The sequence below is a fragment of the Phoca vitulina genome, unplaced genomic scaffold (genome assembly GCF_004348235.1).
Source record: "Phoca vitulina isolate PV1807 unplaced genomic scaffold, GSC_HSeal_1.0 scaffold19, whole genome shotgun sequence".
Lineage (NCBI taxonomy): Eukaryota > Metazoa > Chordata > Mammalia > Carnivora > Phocidae > Phoca > Phoca vitulina.
Genome location: NW_022589722.1, coordinates 28,058,586 through 28,070,924, shown reverse-complemented (window position 1 = coordinate 28,070,924; position 12,339 = coordinate 28,058,586). Strand labels below are relative to the sequence as shown.

At 58.3% G+C, this 12,339-nt stretch overlaps 2 protein-coding genes across 2 annotated transcripts in view; both read left to right on the top strand.

Moving 5' to 3' along the window:
- Positions 1-4,729, top strand: part of TCF20 (transcription factor 20) — a 147,973-nt gene extending 143,244 nt beyond the window's left edge. The window contains 1 exon segment of the mRNA XM_032416798.1: positions 3,474-4,729. Within this exon segment, the coding sequence (XP_032272689.1) occupies positions 3,474-3,491 (18 nt within the window). The 3' untranslated portion in view covers positions 3,492-4,729.
- A 4,003-nt stretch (positions 4,730-8,732) lies between these two features.
- LOC116640028 (cytochrome P450 2D15-like) lies at positions 8,733-12,325 on the top strand. Its single transcript, XM_032416819.1, is given in 9 exon segments — positions 8,733-8,891; positions 9,595-9,766; positions 10,341-10,493; positions 10,561-10,721; positions 11,125-11,301; positions 11,474-11,615; positions 11,838-12,089; positions 12,148-12,171; positions 12,174-12,325. Coding segments are annotated over 9 exon segments (1,392 nt in total).
- Positions 12,326-12,339: the final 14 nt, after the last annotated feature.

Sequence of the window (12,339 nt, the reverse complement as noted above, 5' to 3'; positions counted from 1 at the left end):
GTAAAGAGAGGAATAACAATGGCCCACCTTGTGAGGATTCAGTTAAGAAATGTCTCTGAGGTGTCCGCGCGGCCTGGCATGGGGCGAAGCTTGTGCACGTCCTGGGGCGCTGGTTCTCACGGCCTGCTGGCCCGCCGGGCACTGCAGGAGCTGGAGGGGTCAAGGCTGGGCCCTGCTACCGCCCTGTCTGGCAGAAAACTGGGGCTGGGAGATGGGAGATTTAATCCCCCCGGCCTCCCCCCAGTACATGAGGTGTGTGCACTTGTCCCACAGCAGGCCAGCAGTGCCAGAGAGGAAAAGTCCTCGGGCAGCCATCCATCCGGTGGGCTGCTTCCTCCCCGTTTCTGAGCGTGAGGGAGCAGGGTGGCAGGCCCGTGGGTGCCCGCCTGCTCCCTGTGCTGACTCCTAACCGTGCCTCCACAAAGGCCTGTGGACGTGTCTGGCGAGCTCCTCAGAGGCCGGACTTCCTCCCTGTAGGCTTTGGGGCTTACCCTTCCCCGGGCCTGGGTGCTCTGCCTCTCATCTTCTGTGACAGGCTCCCTCTCCTCTCTGGGTCTTGGCTTCAGAGCCCCTTCCTCATGAGGCCTTTCCTTCTGAGTCCCTGTCTGCCTCCTTCCCACGCTGCAGCTTTCCTGTGCCAATTTGGAATCATTCGTTAGTTTGCTTATGTGCATCTCCACTAGACTGTGCACTCAGTGAGGACAGGAACCGGGTCTGGCCCCGGCCGCTGTGCTCTAGGCTGGAGCGTGCGCACGGCGGGGCCGGCAGAGGCTGCTAGAGAGGGCATGCACCCCAGAGAAGAACGCGCTCGCCACCCTGCCGGAGCCTGGATAGGTACAGATGAGGGCCCCACCACGCAGCCCCCACCGACAGGTGGGAACTGGCCGGGCAGGGCAGGCAGAGGTGGTGGATTCTTGCTGCTCTGGGAGAAGGCCGGAGAAGGTCCCGCTAGTTCGGGCCCTGGAGGGGCCGCTGAGGGGGAAGGAAGGTGGGAGCGTGACGAGTAGAGGGAGTCCTGGAAGGCTGTGGCCCCAGGTGAAACCCTGCTCACCGGCAGCCGGACATCAAGATGCCTTTCCAAGAGAGTATTGAAAACCCCCGGCACAGAGTGGCTGCCCGCTTGCTGCGCTCTCACTGGCTGCGGCTGGCCCTGCGTCGGCCCCTGGCTCCCTGCTGGGGAGCACTCCCTGCTGGGGAGCACGCCGTCCCAGCAGCATCCCATGCAGACAAGACCACACTGTGACTGAGACTCGAAGGCAGAGTCCCGGGGGGCCCAGGCAGAGGGCTTTGCTGGACGGGAGCCCCAGTCCCACCCCTCAGCAGCCCTGTGGCTTTGGGTCCCTCCGCTTCAGCTTTGTCCTCTCTTGAGATGGGGGGTCAGGCCTTGCTGTCATCATGAGGTAGCTTCTGTGAAATCCTAGCATAGCGCCTGGCACACGAATTTTCTGCTCAAGCTCCCTGTTGAAGGAACAGTTTTTGAGAAGTGACTCTGAGAAGTTCGGGTCCCCTGACCTTCAAGGTGTGTGAGGTCAGACGCTGGGGAAAGGTCCCGTTAGGAAGGCTGGAAGACAGAGCCACAGTGGGGGGGCTGCTGTCAAGGCCATAGCTGCCCAGACTACCAGGCGCACCCATGGCCCCAGGTTGGCAGCCCACAGAGCGCCCCCAGCCTGGCAGGCCTGGGGTGCCGAGCATGCTTCATTCTGAGGTTGGGGGCTGGGGCGGGGCCTGCTCTTCTGAGCAGTTAGCAGGCGAGGGGTACAGGCCCGATGCTGCCAAGCCTGGGGGAGGGCAAACCCTACCCTGTCTCTCCCTCCACAAGCAGAGCCTTACAAGGTGTGCCCGGACATCTGTCCTCTGCGCACACGTTCCCACATCCCCAGCCAGACTTTGCCCCTCTGGTTGTTGCTTGAGGCATCGCATTAGCTCTGCCCTTGTCATCACATGTCCCAAGGGCCTCTGGTTCCTGGGGTGGCATCGGGAGGCTGCTTCTCTCCCCTCTCCTGGCAAGCGGCCTTAACCTCAGGAAAACCAGAGGGTGGGACTGGCGAGTCTCCCTGGGCTGGAGGCAGACTGGAGCATGGGCCGGGAGGGCTAGGGCGACTTCTGGGGCCCAGAGCCACCTTCAGAACAGGGAAGCCACGCTGTCACCATGGACATCCTGAGCATGGGGACATTGTCCTGCTGTCTCTGCAGAAGGTCTTCCTGTCTAGTCATGTTTTCTGCCAAGCAGTTACACGTCTCTTTTTGGTGAAGGCAGGTATATATATATATATTATAATATATATATATACGGGTGGTTTTTAGGTTTTTTTTTTTTTTTTTTTTTTTTTTTTTTTAAAGATTTTATTTATTTATTTGAGAGAGAGAGAATGAGAGACAGAGAGCAAGAGAGGGAAGAGGGTCAGAGGGAGAAGCAGACCCCCCGCTGAGCAGGGAGCCCGACGTGGGACTCGATCCCGGGACTCCAGGATCATGACCTGAGCCGAAGGCAGTTGCTTAACCAACTGAGCCACCCAGGCGCCCCAATATACGGGTGCTTTTAAATAGAAGGTTCTTAGCTCCTGCACACAGACCAGCCTTCTGAACGATTTTGCCTATTAGTAAGTTGTGTGAGAACAGAAGAGGGATGGTGCCGCCTGGGTTTTCCCGAGGGTTATTTGTTGGAGGAGGGCAGCAGAGGGGGTCTGGGGAAGAAGGGAGTGCTCGGACTGGCAGGAAGAAGGTGGGGGGAGGCCACCACTCCCGGCTTCTGCTCTGATTGTTCTGCACTGATCCTTGGAAACCGCTCTCTCTCTCTGAGACCTCTGCACACGTAATGACCCATGAAGTACTCGGAGGAGGCCCGTGGCACAACCCCACCGCCCCACGTGGTCATCAGGATCGTCTCCCTGAGCCCGGAGCCCGGGCTGGAAGAGGAGCCAGTGCAGGGGATGCCTGGGGAGCCTCAGAGGAGGGCCCTGCCCTCCCCGACTGAGCTGGCTGAAGAGCGTTCTTTGTCGAGTGTGAGGAATGCGCTCTGTCCCTGCCAACGCTGTGACGGGGTCCTGAGCGCTGCTTCCGCAGGTCTGCGTGCTCAGCCCCCTCTGTGAGCACCGCTTCCTGCCACCGAAGTGCCCGGCCCCCCCGGAGGCCGCTGGTGGTGGGGTCCTGAGCTGGGGTCGCCTCCTCCAGGATGTCGGAGAGCTCTGTCCTGGTCTCCGTTCCTTCCGCGCACTGGGGAGGCCGCCGCCCCGCAAGGGGCACGGAGTCCATTCGCAGCGCAGCTGGCCACGTCGCTGCCGCCCTTCACCGTGGTCCCAGCCCAGGGCCACATGGTCTGGGTCACATGGTGGCTCCACCACTGGTCTTGGGGGTCTCCCGCCGCGTCAGCACACTTGCGGGGGGTCTGCAGCTGCTGGACCCCCGGAGCGGGGGCTGTCGGCTCCTGGGCCGCGCGGAGGTTCCCAGCACCCAGTGTCGGTTCTGTCTTCCAGGTGAGACTGTGGAGATGAGAGGTGGTGGACACTCGCGGTGGAAGGAACCGTCCTGCTGTGCGGCCCCGCCCTGCCCCGCCCGCCCCACCAGCACCTCCCCAAGTCCTTACATCACACCCAAACCGTGACACCACAGGAAAGAAAGACCCAAGAAGTTGGAATGGCTGTTTCCATGGACACAATCTCCATAGTGACAATGTGGGGGGAGGGGGGAGGGGTGGGATGATGGGAAGGGGGGGTGAAAAGGGTGGGATAAAAATATATATATATAAATCTATTTTTAGTCTGGAAAGACTTTGTTTAAATGAAAGGTGCGCTATCCCTTTTGATTCTATTTTAAAATTCTCTAGTTAAAGAACTCCAAATTTGTTCCAATAACAGTGAAATTTAAGTGTGAAATTGAACAAGCTGGTCTCATAAAGGACGGGATGTGGTTTTGATCTTTAGCCTGCCTCACACCGGTTCAGAGAGCTGCAGACCCAGGGTTGAAAGAGCAGACAAACCACACCAGAACCATCCTTTGTCATTAATTTGTCAAAGTGGGAAAGTTTCTGGGGGGTGGGGGGGGGGGGATGTGGGGACGGTCCGTGTTTTCAAGAGTGGGGGAATGATGTTTAAACACAAAAATAAATTTTTTTCATCTCCAGAAACACTATTTATTTATTATTTTTAAAATTTTTATCTTTTTGGGGGGTGAAATTGGCAGATGTCCCGAGGTCACAGCTCTGTCCTGGATCACTGTGGCCAGTGAGAACCTTGAGCGCCCCACTAAGTGAGCACGGCAGGCAGGGTCAGGGGGTGGCCCGCCTCTGGGCGCATTCCTGGCAGCTGAGCCCTGCCCCCCCCAGGACGGAAGGACAGGACAGGAAATCTAAGCTGTAGGAATTGACTTTGGGGGGAGGGACTGTGTCGAGTGTGATCAGTGTGGGTTATGCTGACCAGGAACACCCAGTTAACCCTTTTTTCTTTTGCTTTCATTTTTATAAAGGAAAAGGGGGCCTGTCAGGTGAGCAGCCCCACGCTACATGATTCTTTATGTTGTATTGTTTTGTTTTGTTTTGTAAATTGTATAATTTTTAAATATCTGAGTTTTAAAAAAAGAAGAAAAAAGTACAAAAAAAATCTTGTTAAGGCCTTAAGAAGGGGTTAGTGCATCTTTCAGGGGTCACTCTGCCGTGGGGATAAAATAGCTGTTTCACAAACAGTTTTATTTAAAAAACAAAAAAAAAAATCAAAAAATAATAAACTTCATTTTAACCTTGGTTCCTTTTTTGTTTAATATAAAGCAAACGCGTCTCTTCCTCCTCCCATTCCAGCCCCCAAAGGTGGTTTTGCTGCACTGCAGAGAAGGCTGCCGTCTGACTGTCCAGCTGAGCCCCAGTGTGTTGTCGTCCGTCCCCCCCACCCCCACCCCACCCGGTGGCTCTCGCAGCAGGGCCTGGAATGAAACAAAACCAAGGGCTCCTGTCTGCGGCTCCTCCCTGGTGGGTGGAACTCAGCCAGTGTGTGGGGACGGTCAGTTTACTTAGTTGGTATGAGGACATATTTCCAATCAACATTAATTTTAAAGGTTATAAAAAAATAATGCAATGTTAATGGACTTTTTTAGAGAACAGAAATACTGGAAGGAATGTTGTGAAGTAGAAATAAGCAATTATAAATGAGTTCCTGCGCGCTCATCAGTTTGGGGCTGCAGAAAGGGCAGATTAATTCTGTTCTAATGGTTCCATCAAGCGGTGCAGCCCATTTCTCATTTCGCTCACCAGGATGGAGGCGTGGGTGGGCATGCTGCGCGGGCCATGGGACCTGCATAGAAATGACGGCTTTTTGAGCTGTGTGGCTTTCCGTCTGGTCTGGGCTTGGCATTAACACAGTTCAAATGAATTTGATAGATTTCAGGTGTCAGGGGCTAAACCGCAAAACTTGAAAAATATGTATCTTGAGGAAAATATTTTCCTGATGGCAAATGATTCTTTGTCATTTTGCTTTTCTTCTTCTGTCCCCTTTTGACTTGCTGATGATCCTTGAGCAAGGCACTTGTGATGATTCTAGGTCTTTCCTCAAACACTTCTGACATGACCATTGCGCCACACTCCCCTCCTGGCTCCAGCTTTCCGGCTTCTGCAGGCAACCTCCACTCGTGTGCATTTCAGCTCCCACTGCTTTTAAGTTCTATGTATTTTTTTTCATACACTTTTTTAGAGCAAGTTTAAGTTCATAGCAGTATTCAGAAGTTATAGAACATTCCTATAATACCCCCTGCCCCCCATACACAGCCTTCCCCAGCGGAGCGCTATTTTTGTGACAGCCGGTGATCCTACTGCGCTGACACATCATTGTCCCCCAAAGCCCATAGTTAACATTAGGGTTCATTCTTGGTGTTGCACATTCTGTGGGTTTGGACAAACAGTTCCAGTATCACACAGTAGTGAGTAGTCTCACTGCCCTAAAAATCCTCTGTGCTCGGCCTGTCCTGCCTCCCTCCTCCCAGCCCCTGGGCTTTTTACTATCTCTATAGTTTTGCCTTTTCTAGAATGTCCTATGGTTGGAATCCTACAGTATGCAGCCCTGTCAGATTGGCTTCCTTCACTTAGTGATAATGCATTTAAGGTTCCTCCACGTCTTTTTGTGGCTTGGTAGCTCATTTCTTTTTAGTACTGAAGAATATTCCATTGGATGTACTACCATTTATCCACCTACCGAAAGACATCTTGGTTGCTTCCGAGTTTTGGCAATGATGAATAAAGCTGCTATAAATATCTGTGTGCAGGTTTTTGTGTGAACACCAGTTCTCAGCTCCTTTGGGTCAATAATCAAGGAGCTCGCTGGATCTTATGGTAAGAAGGTTTCCTTTTGTAAGGAACGATGGAACTGACTCGCGCAGCGGCTGTACCATTTTGCGGTCCCACCAGCAACGTATGAAGGTTGCTCCACAGGCTCGCCAGTCTTTGGTGTCGTCAGTGTTCTGGATTTTGACCATTTTAATAGGTATGCAGTGGTGATTTTTATATATGTTTTCAAGTTATGGTTAAAAACATAAAATTTACTGTCTTAACAGTAAGTGCAGTTTAGTAGTGTTAAGTATATTCACATTGTCGTGCGACGGATCTCCAGAACTTTTCGTCTGCCGATTGGACACCCTGTACCCTTAAAACACCGCCCCCACCTGCCTGCTGCCCCTGGCAAGCTGGATGCGGGGGTCCGCTTTTCCTTTCCGCCTGCAGGAAGGAGTGGGAACTGGGGGGGCTTCCTCTGCGGGCGGGCCCGTGCCTCGGGGAGGGGGCGGGGGTAAGGCGAGCGAAATGTCACCCTCGCTGGGTGCCCAGGCTCCCTACCCAGTTTCTAGAGCCCCCGCCCGGGACTGCGCTCTGCATCGCGTGGGGGGCCCCGGGCCGGCACTTCCCAGTCCCCGTGTTGCTGGCGTCCCTTCCCGACAGAGAACCCTCCCCTGCGCTGAACACCCCTGACCTGGAGGGCCCCCGGGAGCGCTCACGCTTACCCCAGCTTCACCAGAGCAGCTTCAACCCCCCCACACCCCTACCGGGGGGGAGGGGGGGCAGAGTGTTTCTAAATCAATCTCAGTAACGTGCTGGCCCTTGGAGAAGTTCACTTTCAAACAGTGTAGACGTAACTCCGAGCGTGCGTTTGGAATGGCCCCTGATGCCGCTCTAGGACTTTGACCTCCTGACGTGACCTGAGATTCCTTCTCCTCGGTGCTTGGGGACCACGAAGCTGCAATTGCCCAGTGATGGCAAAAGGCCACAGGCCTCATGACGGCCGGTTTCCTCACGGCCACCCGATCCTGGACAGCAGGCCCCTAGGACGGGGAGGCCACTGCCCTTCATGACGCCATTAAGGCGACCACTTGGGGAAGGCAACCAAAATGACCGGCAGATAAAGGCAGTGTTTCCAGGGCCAGCGGGTGACAGCACGCTTGGGCCGTCCTGCCCACTTTGTGCTGCTCTCCGGGACACTCAGCGGAGGCAGATAAGAGGCCCCAGCGTGCCCTTGGGTCTCGCCCTCCTGGTCTGTTGAGTGGCCTCCAAAGTGGGCTCCCTGCCTCCTGGAAGCCCCGAGACCCCGGTTTCCCACAGTCTAGTCCTCAGTCCGACCTGCAAAGCCCCCTCGCGCTGCCCCCACACCCACCGTGTACGAGGCCTTGCAGTGGGGCTTTGGCCCTGCTGCCAGGTCACCTTGGCTTGTGGTTCAAGCCAGCCAAGGTCCTCCATGAAGTGTTCCCAGCACGTCCTGTCCCAGCCCGGGGGCAATGTCCCCATGACCCTAAAGGCGGTCCCCACACTGCTGACCGGGCCTGGCCGCTCTCTGGCTCCCCACGCCTCCTCTGGGCCATGAGCACGTCGGAGCAGGACTCGCCATGGTCCTCCCACTGGATTGCTGTACTTAGCCCAGCACCCAGCACAGGGCACCTCCAGCATCCGAGTGTGTGTGTGTGTGTGTGTGTGTGTGTGTCTGTGTCTGTGTCTGTGTCTGTGTGTAAGTGGTGCATGTGTGTGGTGTGTGCATGGTTTTGTGGGTGTGTAAATGCCTGTGATTGTCAGTATGTGAGCACGTAGGTAGTGTCTGTGAATGTGTGAGCGGTTGGTGATTGTGGGCTTCTGTGTGTGTTGAGTGAACTGGGGTGAAGGGAGGGGACGCTGAGAACTTCATTTCCACGCTGCCCTCTCCCCCCGCACATGGTCCCTCTGATCACTGCGACCTCCCTACAGCACTGGGCAAGTGCCAGGAACAAACTCGGGAGGCGAAAACCACTTGGGAGGAGGCAGGTAACGTGATAGGGCACGGATGTGTTCTGGGGCCAAGGCTGTGACCACACTACGGGGTGTGACCCAATATGACAGGTGGGTGGCAGGACCAAGTCCAGTGACCCCTGGCTTCTCCTCGGAGCCTGTAGCAGAGCTGGAGAGTCAGGCTGAAGGGGGGGCTTCATCATCTCTCCCCTACCCCCACCCCACTACCCTGGGTAGGCACCCGGAGAGGCCAGGAGGGACAGGACTCTTGTGGTCACCCCTGCACCTGACCTTGCCCGGCCCCTCCCTGCACCCTCTGGCAGCACGGTCGCCCTGACATGTTGGCTCGGGGCGGAGGGCAAAGGCCGGTCTCGGCTCCCTTTAGAAAGCGGGGCCAGGCTGGATGAGCTCCCCGAGTGTGGTGAGAGCACCCTTTCTGGCTGGTCCTAGGGCCCTGGTGTGGTGAGGGACACCCGTGTGCCAGAGGAGGCCAGGGGGCGCGGAGGCAGCCATGGGGCTGCTGACTGGGGATACGCCGGCGTCCCTGGCCGTGGCCGTGGCCATCTTCCTGCTCCTGGTGGACCTGATGCACAGGCGCAGATGCTGGGCTCCCCTGCGGGGCAACCTGCTGCAGATGGACTTCCAGAACACACTCTGCTACTTTGACCAGGTAACGAAGGTAGGGGGGTGGCAGCAGAGATCCTGGGGACCCCACCTGGCAGCAGACAGCGGCTGGTGGGTGAAGCCACAAGGCTGCGCAAGGAGATGGGCTGAGAAGAGGCAGGTTTGCAGGGCTAACTGCGGGAGGGCCTTTGTGCAGGGCCTGAAGGACACTTTGGGTTTTCCAAACAAAGGTCAGCGAGAGCAAAGGCCCGGAGTGGAGTGTGGACTTGACAGTGGATTTGAGATCCAGTTGCATAGCACTTAAATTACGTGACCTGAGTCCCTTCTGATGACATCAGGAGGAAAGGTCTTGAGAATGGGGGAAGGAATCTGGACATGAGCCCCACTTAAATCAGGAAACCGAGGCTGAGATAGGTAGAGGGACAGGTTCAACTCTTTTGCTGCTGTGGGTCTTTGGGCCTCAGTGCTCACCTCTATGAACTTGAGTTTCTATCACCTGTGGGCTAGGATCCTAACTTGGCCTAGTGACAATTTTGGTGACCTTTGCAAAGTCATAGCTGAGAGGTGTGATCCAGCGTCAGCCCCTCCTCCAGAGAGAATGTGACCCCCACGGTCACGAGGCCGATCTCGCCCTTGCACCCCAGCGCTGCTGGTGGCCCAGGGGTGCCCCAAGCCTAGCGCCATGAGACTGAGGCCTGCAGCCTGGTGGGCACCCGGCTTGACGAACGCCCTCGACCCTTGGCCTGCAGCTGCGGCGCGGCTTCGGGAAGGTGTTCAGCCTGCGGCTGGTCTGGACGCCCGTGGTCGTGCTCAGCGGCCTGGACGCCGTGCGCGAGGCACTGGTGTACCACAGCGAGGACACAGCCGACCGGCCGCCTATGCGGGTCTATGAGCCCCCGGGTTTCCGGCCGCCCTCCCAAGGCAAGCGGACGATGGGGGCAGACCGAGGCCTGGCCGGGACTGGGCCAGCAGTGACTCAAGCTCCGGCAGGCCCACGCGGGGGCAGGATCGGGGACGTGCAGTGCAGGGAAGAGGTAGCAAGTTTGGAGGGGCTCCAGGTGGAGGAAGGAGTTGGTGCCAAGTGCCTGAGTGGGACGCGGGAGGATGAGGGCGGGGCCTGCCCAAGACGGGGTGGGCCCAGGGCTCGCGGGAGCAGGGACAGGATGTCAGGGTGGGCGGGAAGGAGGAGGACGGAATCCGTGTGGGCGAGGCAGGGGGCGGGCCAGGACGTCCCCTGACTGCGAAGGAGTCAAGGTGGGCAGAGCGGAGTGGGGCCAGCACCTGCCTCCGGCTGGCGAGCAAAGCGGGCAGGCAGAGCGACGTGTCCCCAGCGGGAAGTGGGTGTCAAAGTGGGCGCGCTTTAGTGGGGGTGCGGAGCAAGGTTGGTATGGGCGGGCAGGGGGCCGGGCCTGTATCACAGGGGGCGGGACTGTGAACGGGGCAGGGGCGGGGCGGACACGCCAGAGTCCCGCCCACGGCCCGGCCCCGCCCCCAGGGGTGATCCTGGCGCGCTACCCGCGCGAGTGGCGCGAGCCGCGGCGCTTCTCCGTGTCCACCCTGCGCAACTTCGGCCCGGGCAAGAAGTCACTGGAGCAGTGGGTGACCGAGGAGGCCTCGGGCCTCTGTGAAGCCTTCGCCGACCACGCTGGTGAGAATTGCGGCCGAGGGACCCCGGGGACAGGGATGGACGGAGGGGCCCGGGAAGAGGCGATGGAGGCGAGCCTTCAGCCCCGGCGCCCGCGCGGATAAAGCGGTGAGCAACGTGATCTCCGCCCTCACCTACGGGCGCCGCTTCGAGTACGACGACCGGCGCGTCCTCAAGCTGCTGGAACGACTGCAGGCGGGAGTGGAGGAGGACCAGGGCTTCCTGCGCGAGGTGCGGGGCCGAGGCGCCAAGGAGCCCTGCGGAGCGAGCTCCGGGGAGGAGGCCTCGCCCTAAAATGGGCCTCCCGGGGGAGGGGGTGGGCAGAGGGGCGGGGGACAAAAGGCGTTCCGAGACGGGAGGCGTGGAGGTGGGGAAATCCCGAACGAGGGAGATGGCAGAGGCGGGCCCGGGAGACGGCTAAGGAATCTTAGCACCTCCTTCATTGGAAGCCACCAGAGCCCATGAGATCTAGATTTTAGATTTATCCTTCTGGTCCCCGGGCCAGGAAAGAGGATCAAGGACGAACTTAGGGAGGAACCATGTCAATGGTGGGGACACTCTGGAGGCCGCGGGACCTGACTGATCAAGACGAACACTCGAGCACAGGAAGGTCCCCCATCTGTGGTCCACACAGATCCTGAACTCCATCCCCGTGCTCTTGCACATCCCGGGGCTGGCCAACAAGGTCTTCTCAGCGCAGAAGACCCTCATGATCCTAATAGATGAGCTAATACAGGAACACAGGATGACCCGGGACCCAACCCAGCCACCCTGAGACCTGACTGATGCCTTCCTGGATGAGGTGGAAAAGGTGAGGTGTCAGGGACAATGGTTGTGGGTTGAAGGCCCCATGAATCAAGGCCCAGGAAGGTGGGGCCCGTATATCAGCCAGTGATCAGTGATTACTGATGGATGCGGGGGTGGGAGGCCATTTGGGGGCTCCTTCCCTCTGCCCCAGAGCTCACCCTCTCAGCATGGCCCAGGCCAAGGGGAGCCCCGAGAACAGCTTCAATGATGAGAACCTGGGCATGGTGACATCTGACCTTTTCGCTGCTGGGATGGTGTCCACCTCAGCCACGCTGACCTGGGCCCTCCTGCTCATGATCCTGCACCCGGACGTGCAGTGTGAGCCCACCCTGGGGGCCGGGTGGGATGGATGAGGGAGGAGAGGGACAGGCTGGGGCCCCTTGAGCTTGATTTGGCCCCCAGAAGCTCCGAGCAGAGGCTGGGCCCTAGCTCGGAGGTAAGAGCTGCCTCCACGTGGGCAAAGCCCCCCACAGGAGTCAGGCAGAGGTCGGAGCCCAGACTCCTGGGTTCTGACCACTGTGGGGATGCCTGTCTGTCCAGGATGTGTCCAAGAGGAGATAGATGAGGTGACAGGGCGGGTGCAGGGACCAGAGATGGGGGACCAGACCCACATGCCCTTCACCATGGCCGTGGTCCATGAGGTGCAGCGTTTTGGGGACATCATCCCCAACCTATCGTCAGTGCTGAAGGACGAGAAGGTCTGGAAGAAGGCCTTCCCTTTCCACCCCGAGCACTTCCTGGATGCCCACGGCCGATTCGTCAGGCAGGAGGCCTTTGTGCCCTTCTCCGCGGGTGCCTGGGGTGCCCAGCTCGCTGGCCCCCTGAGGCGCACCCCCGGACCCCCCCACAGGCCGCCGCATCTGCCTCGGGGAGCCCCGGCCCGCATGGAGCTCTTCCTCTTCTTCACCTGCCTCCTGCAGCGCTTCAGCTTCTCCGTGCCTGCCGGACAGCCCCGGCCCAGCGACCACAGGGTCTTCTCCTGCCTGGTGACCCCAGCCCCCTCCCAGCTCTGTGCTGTGCCTCGCTAGAGGGAGGAAGCATC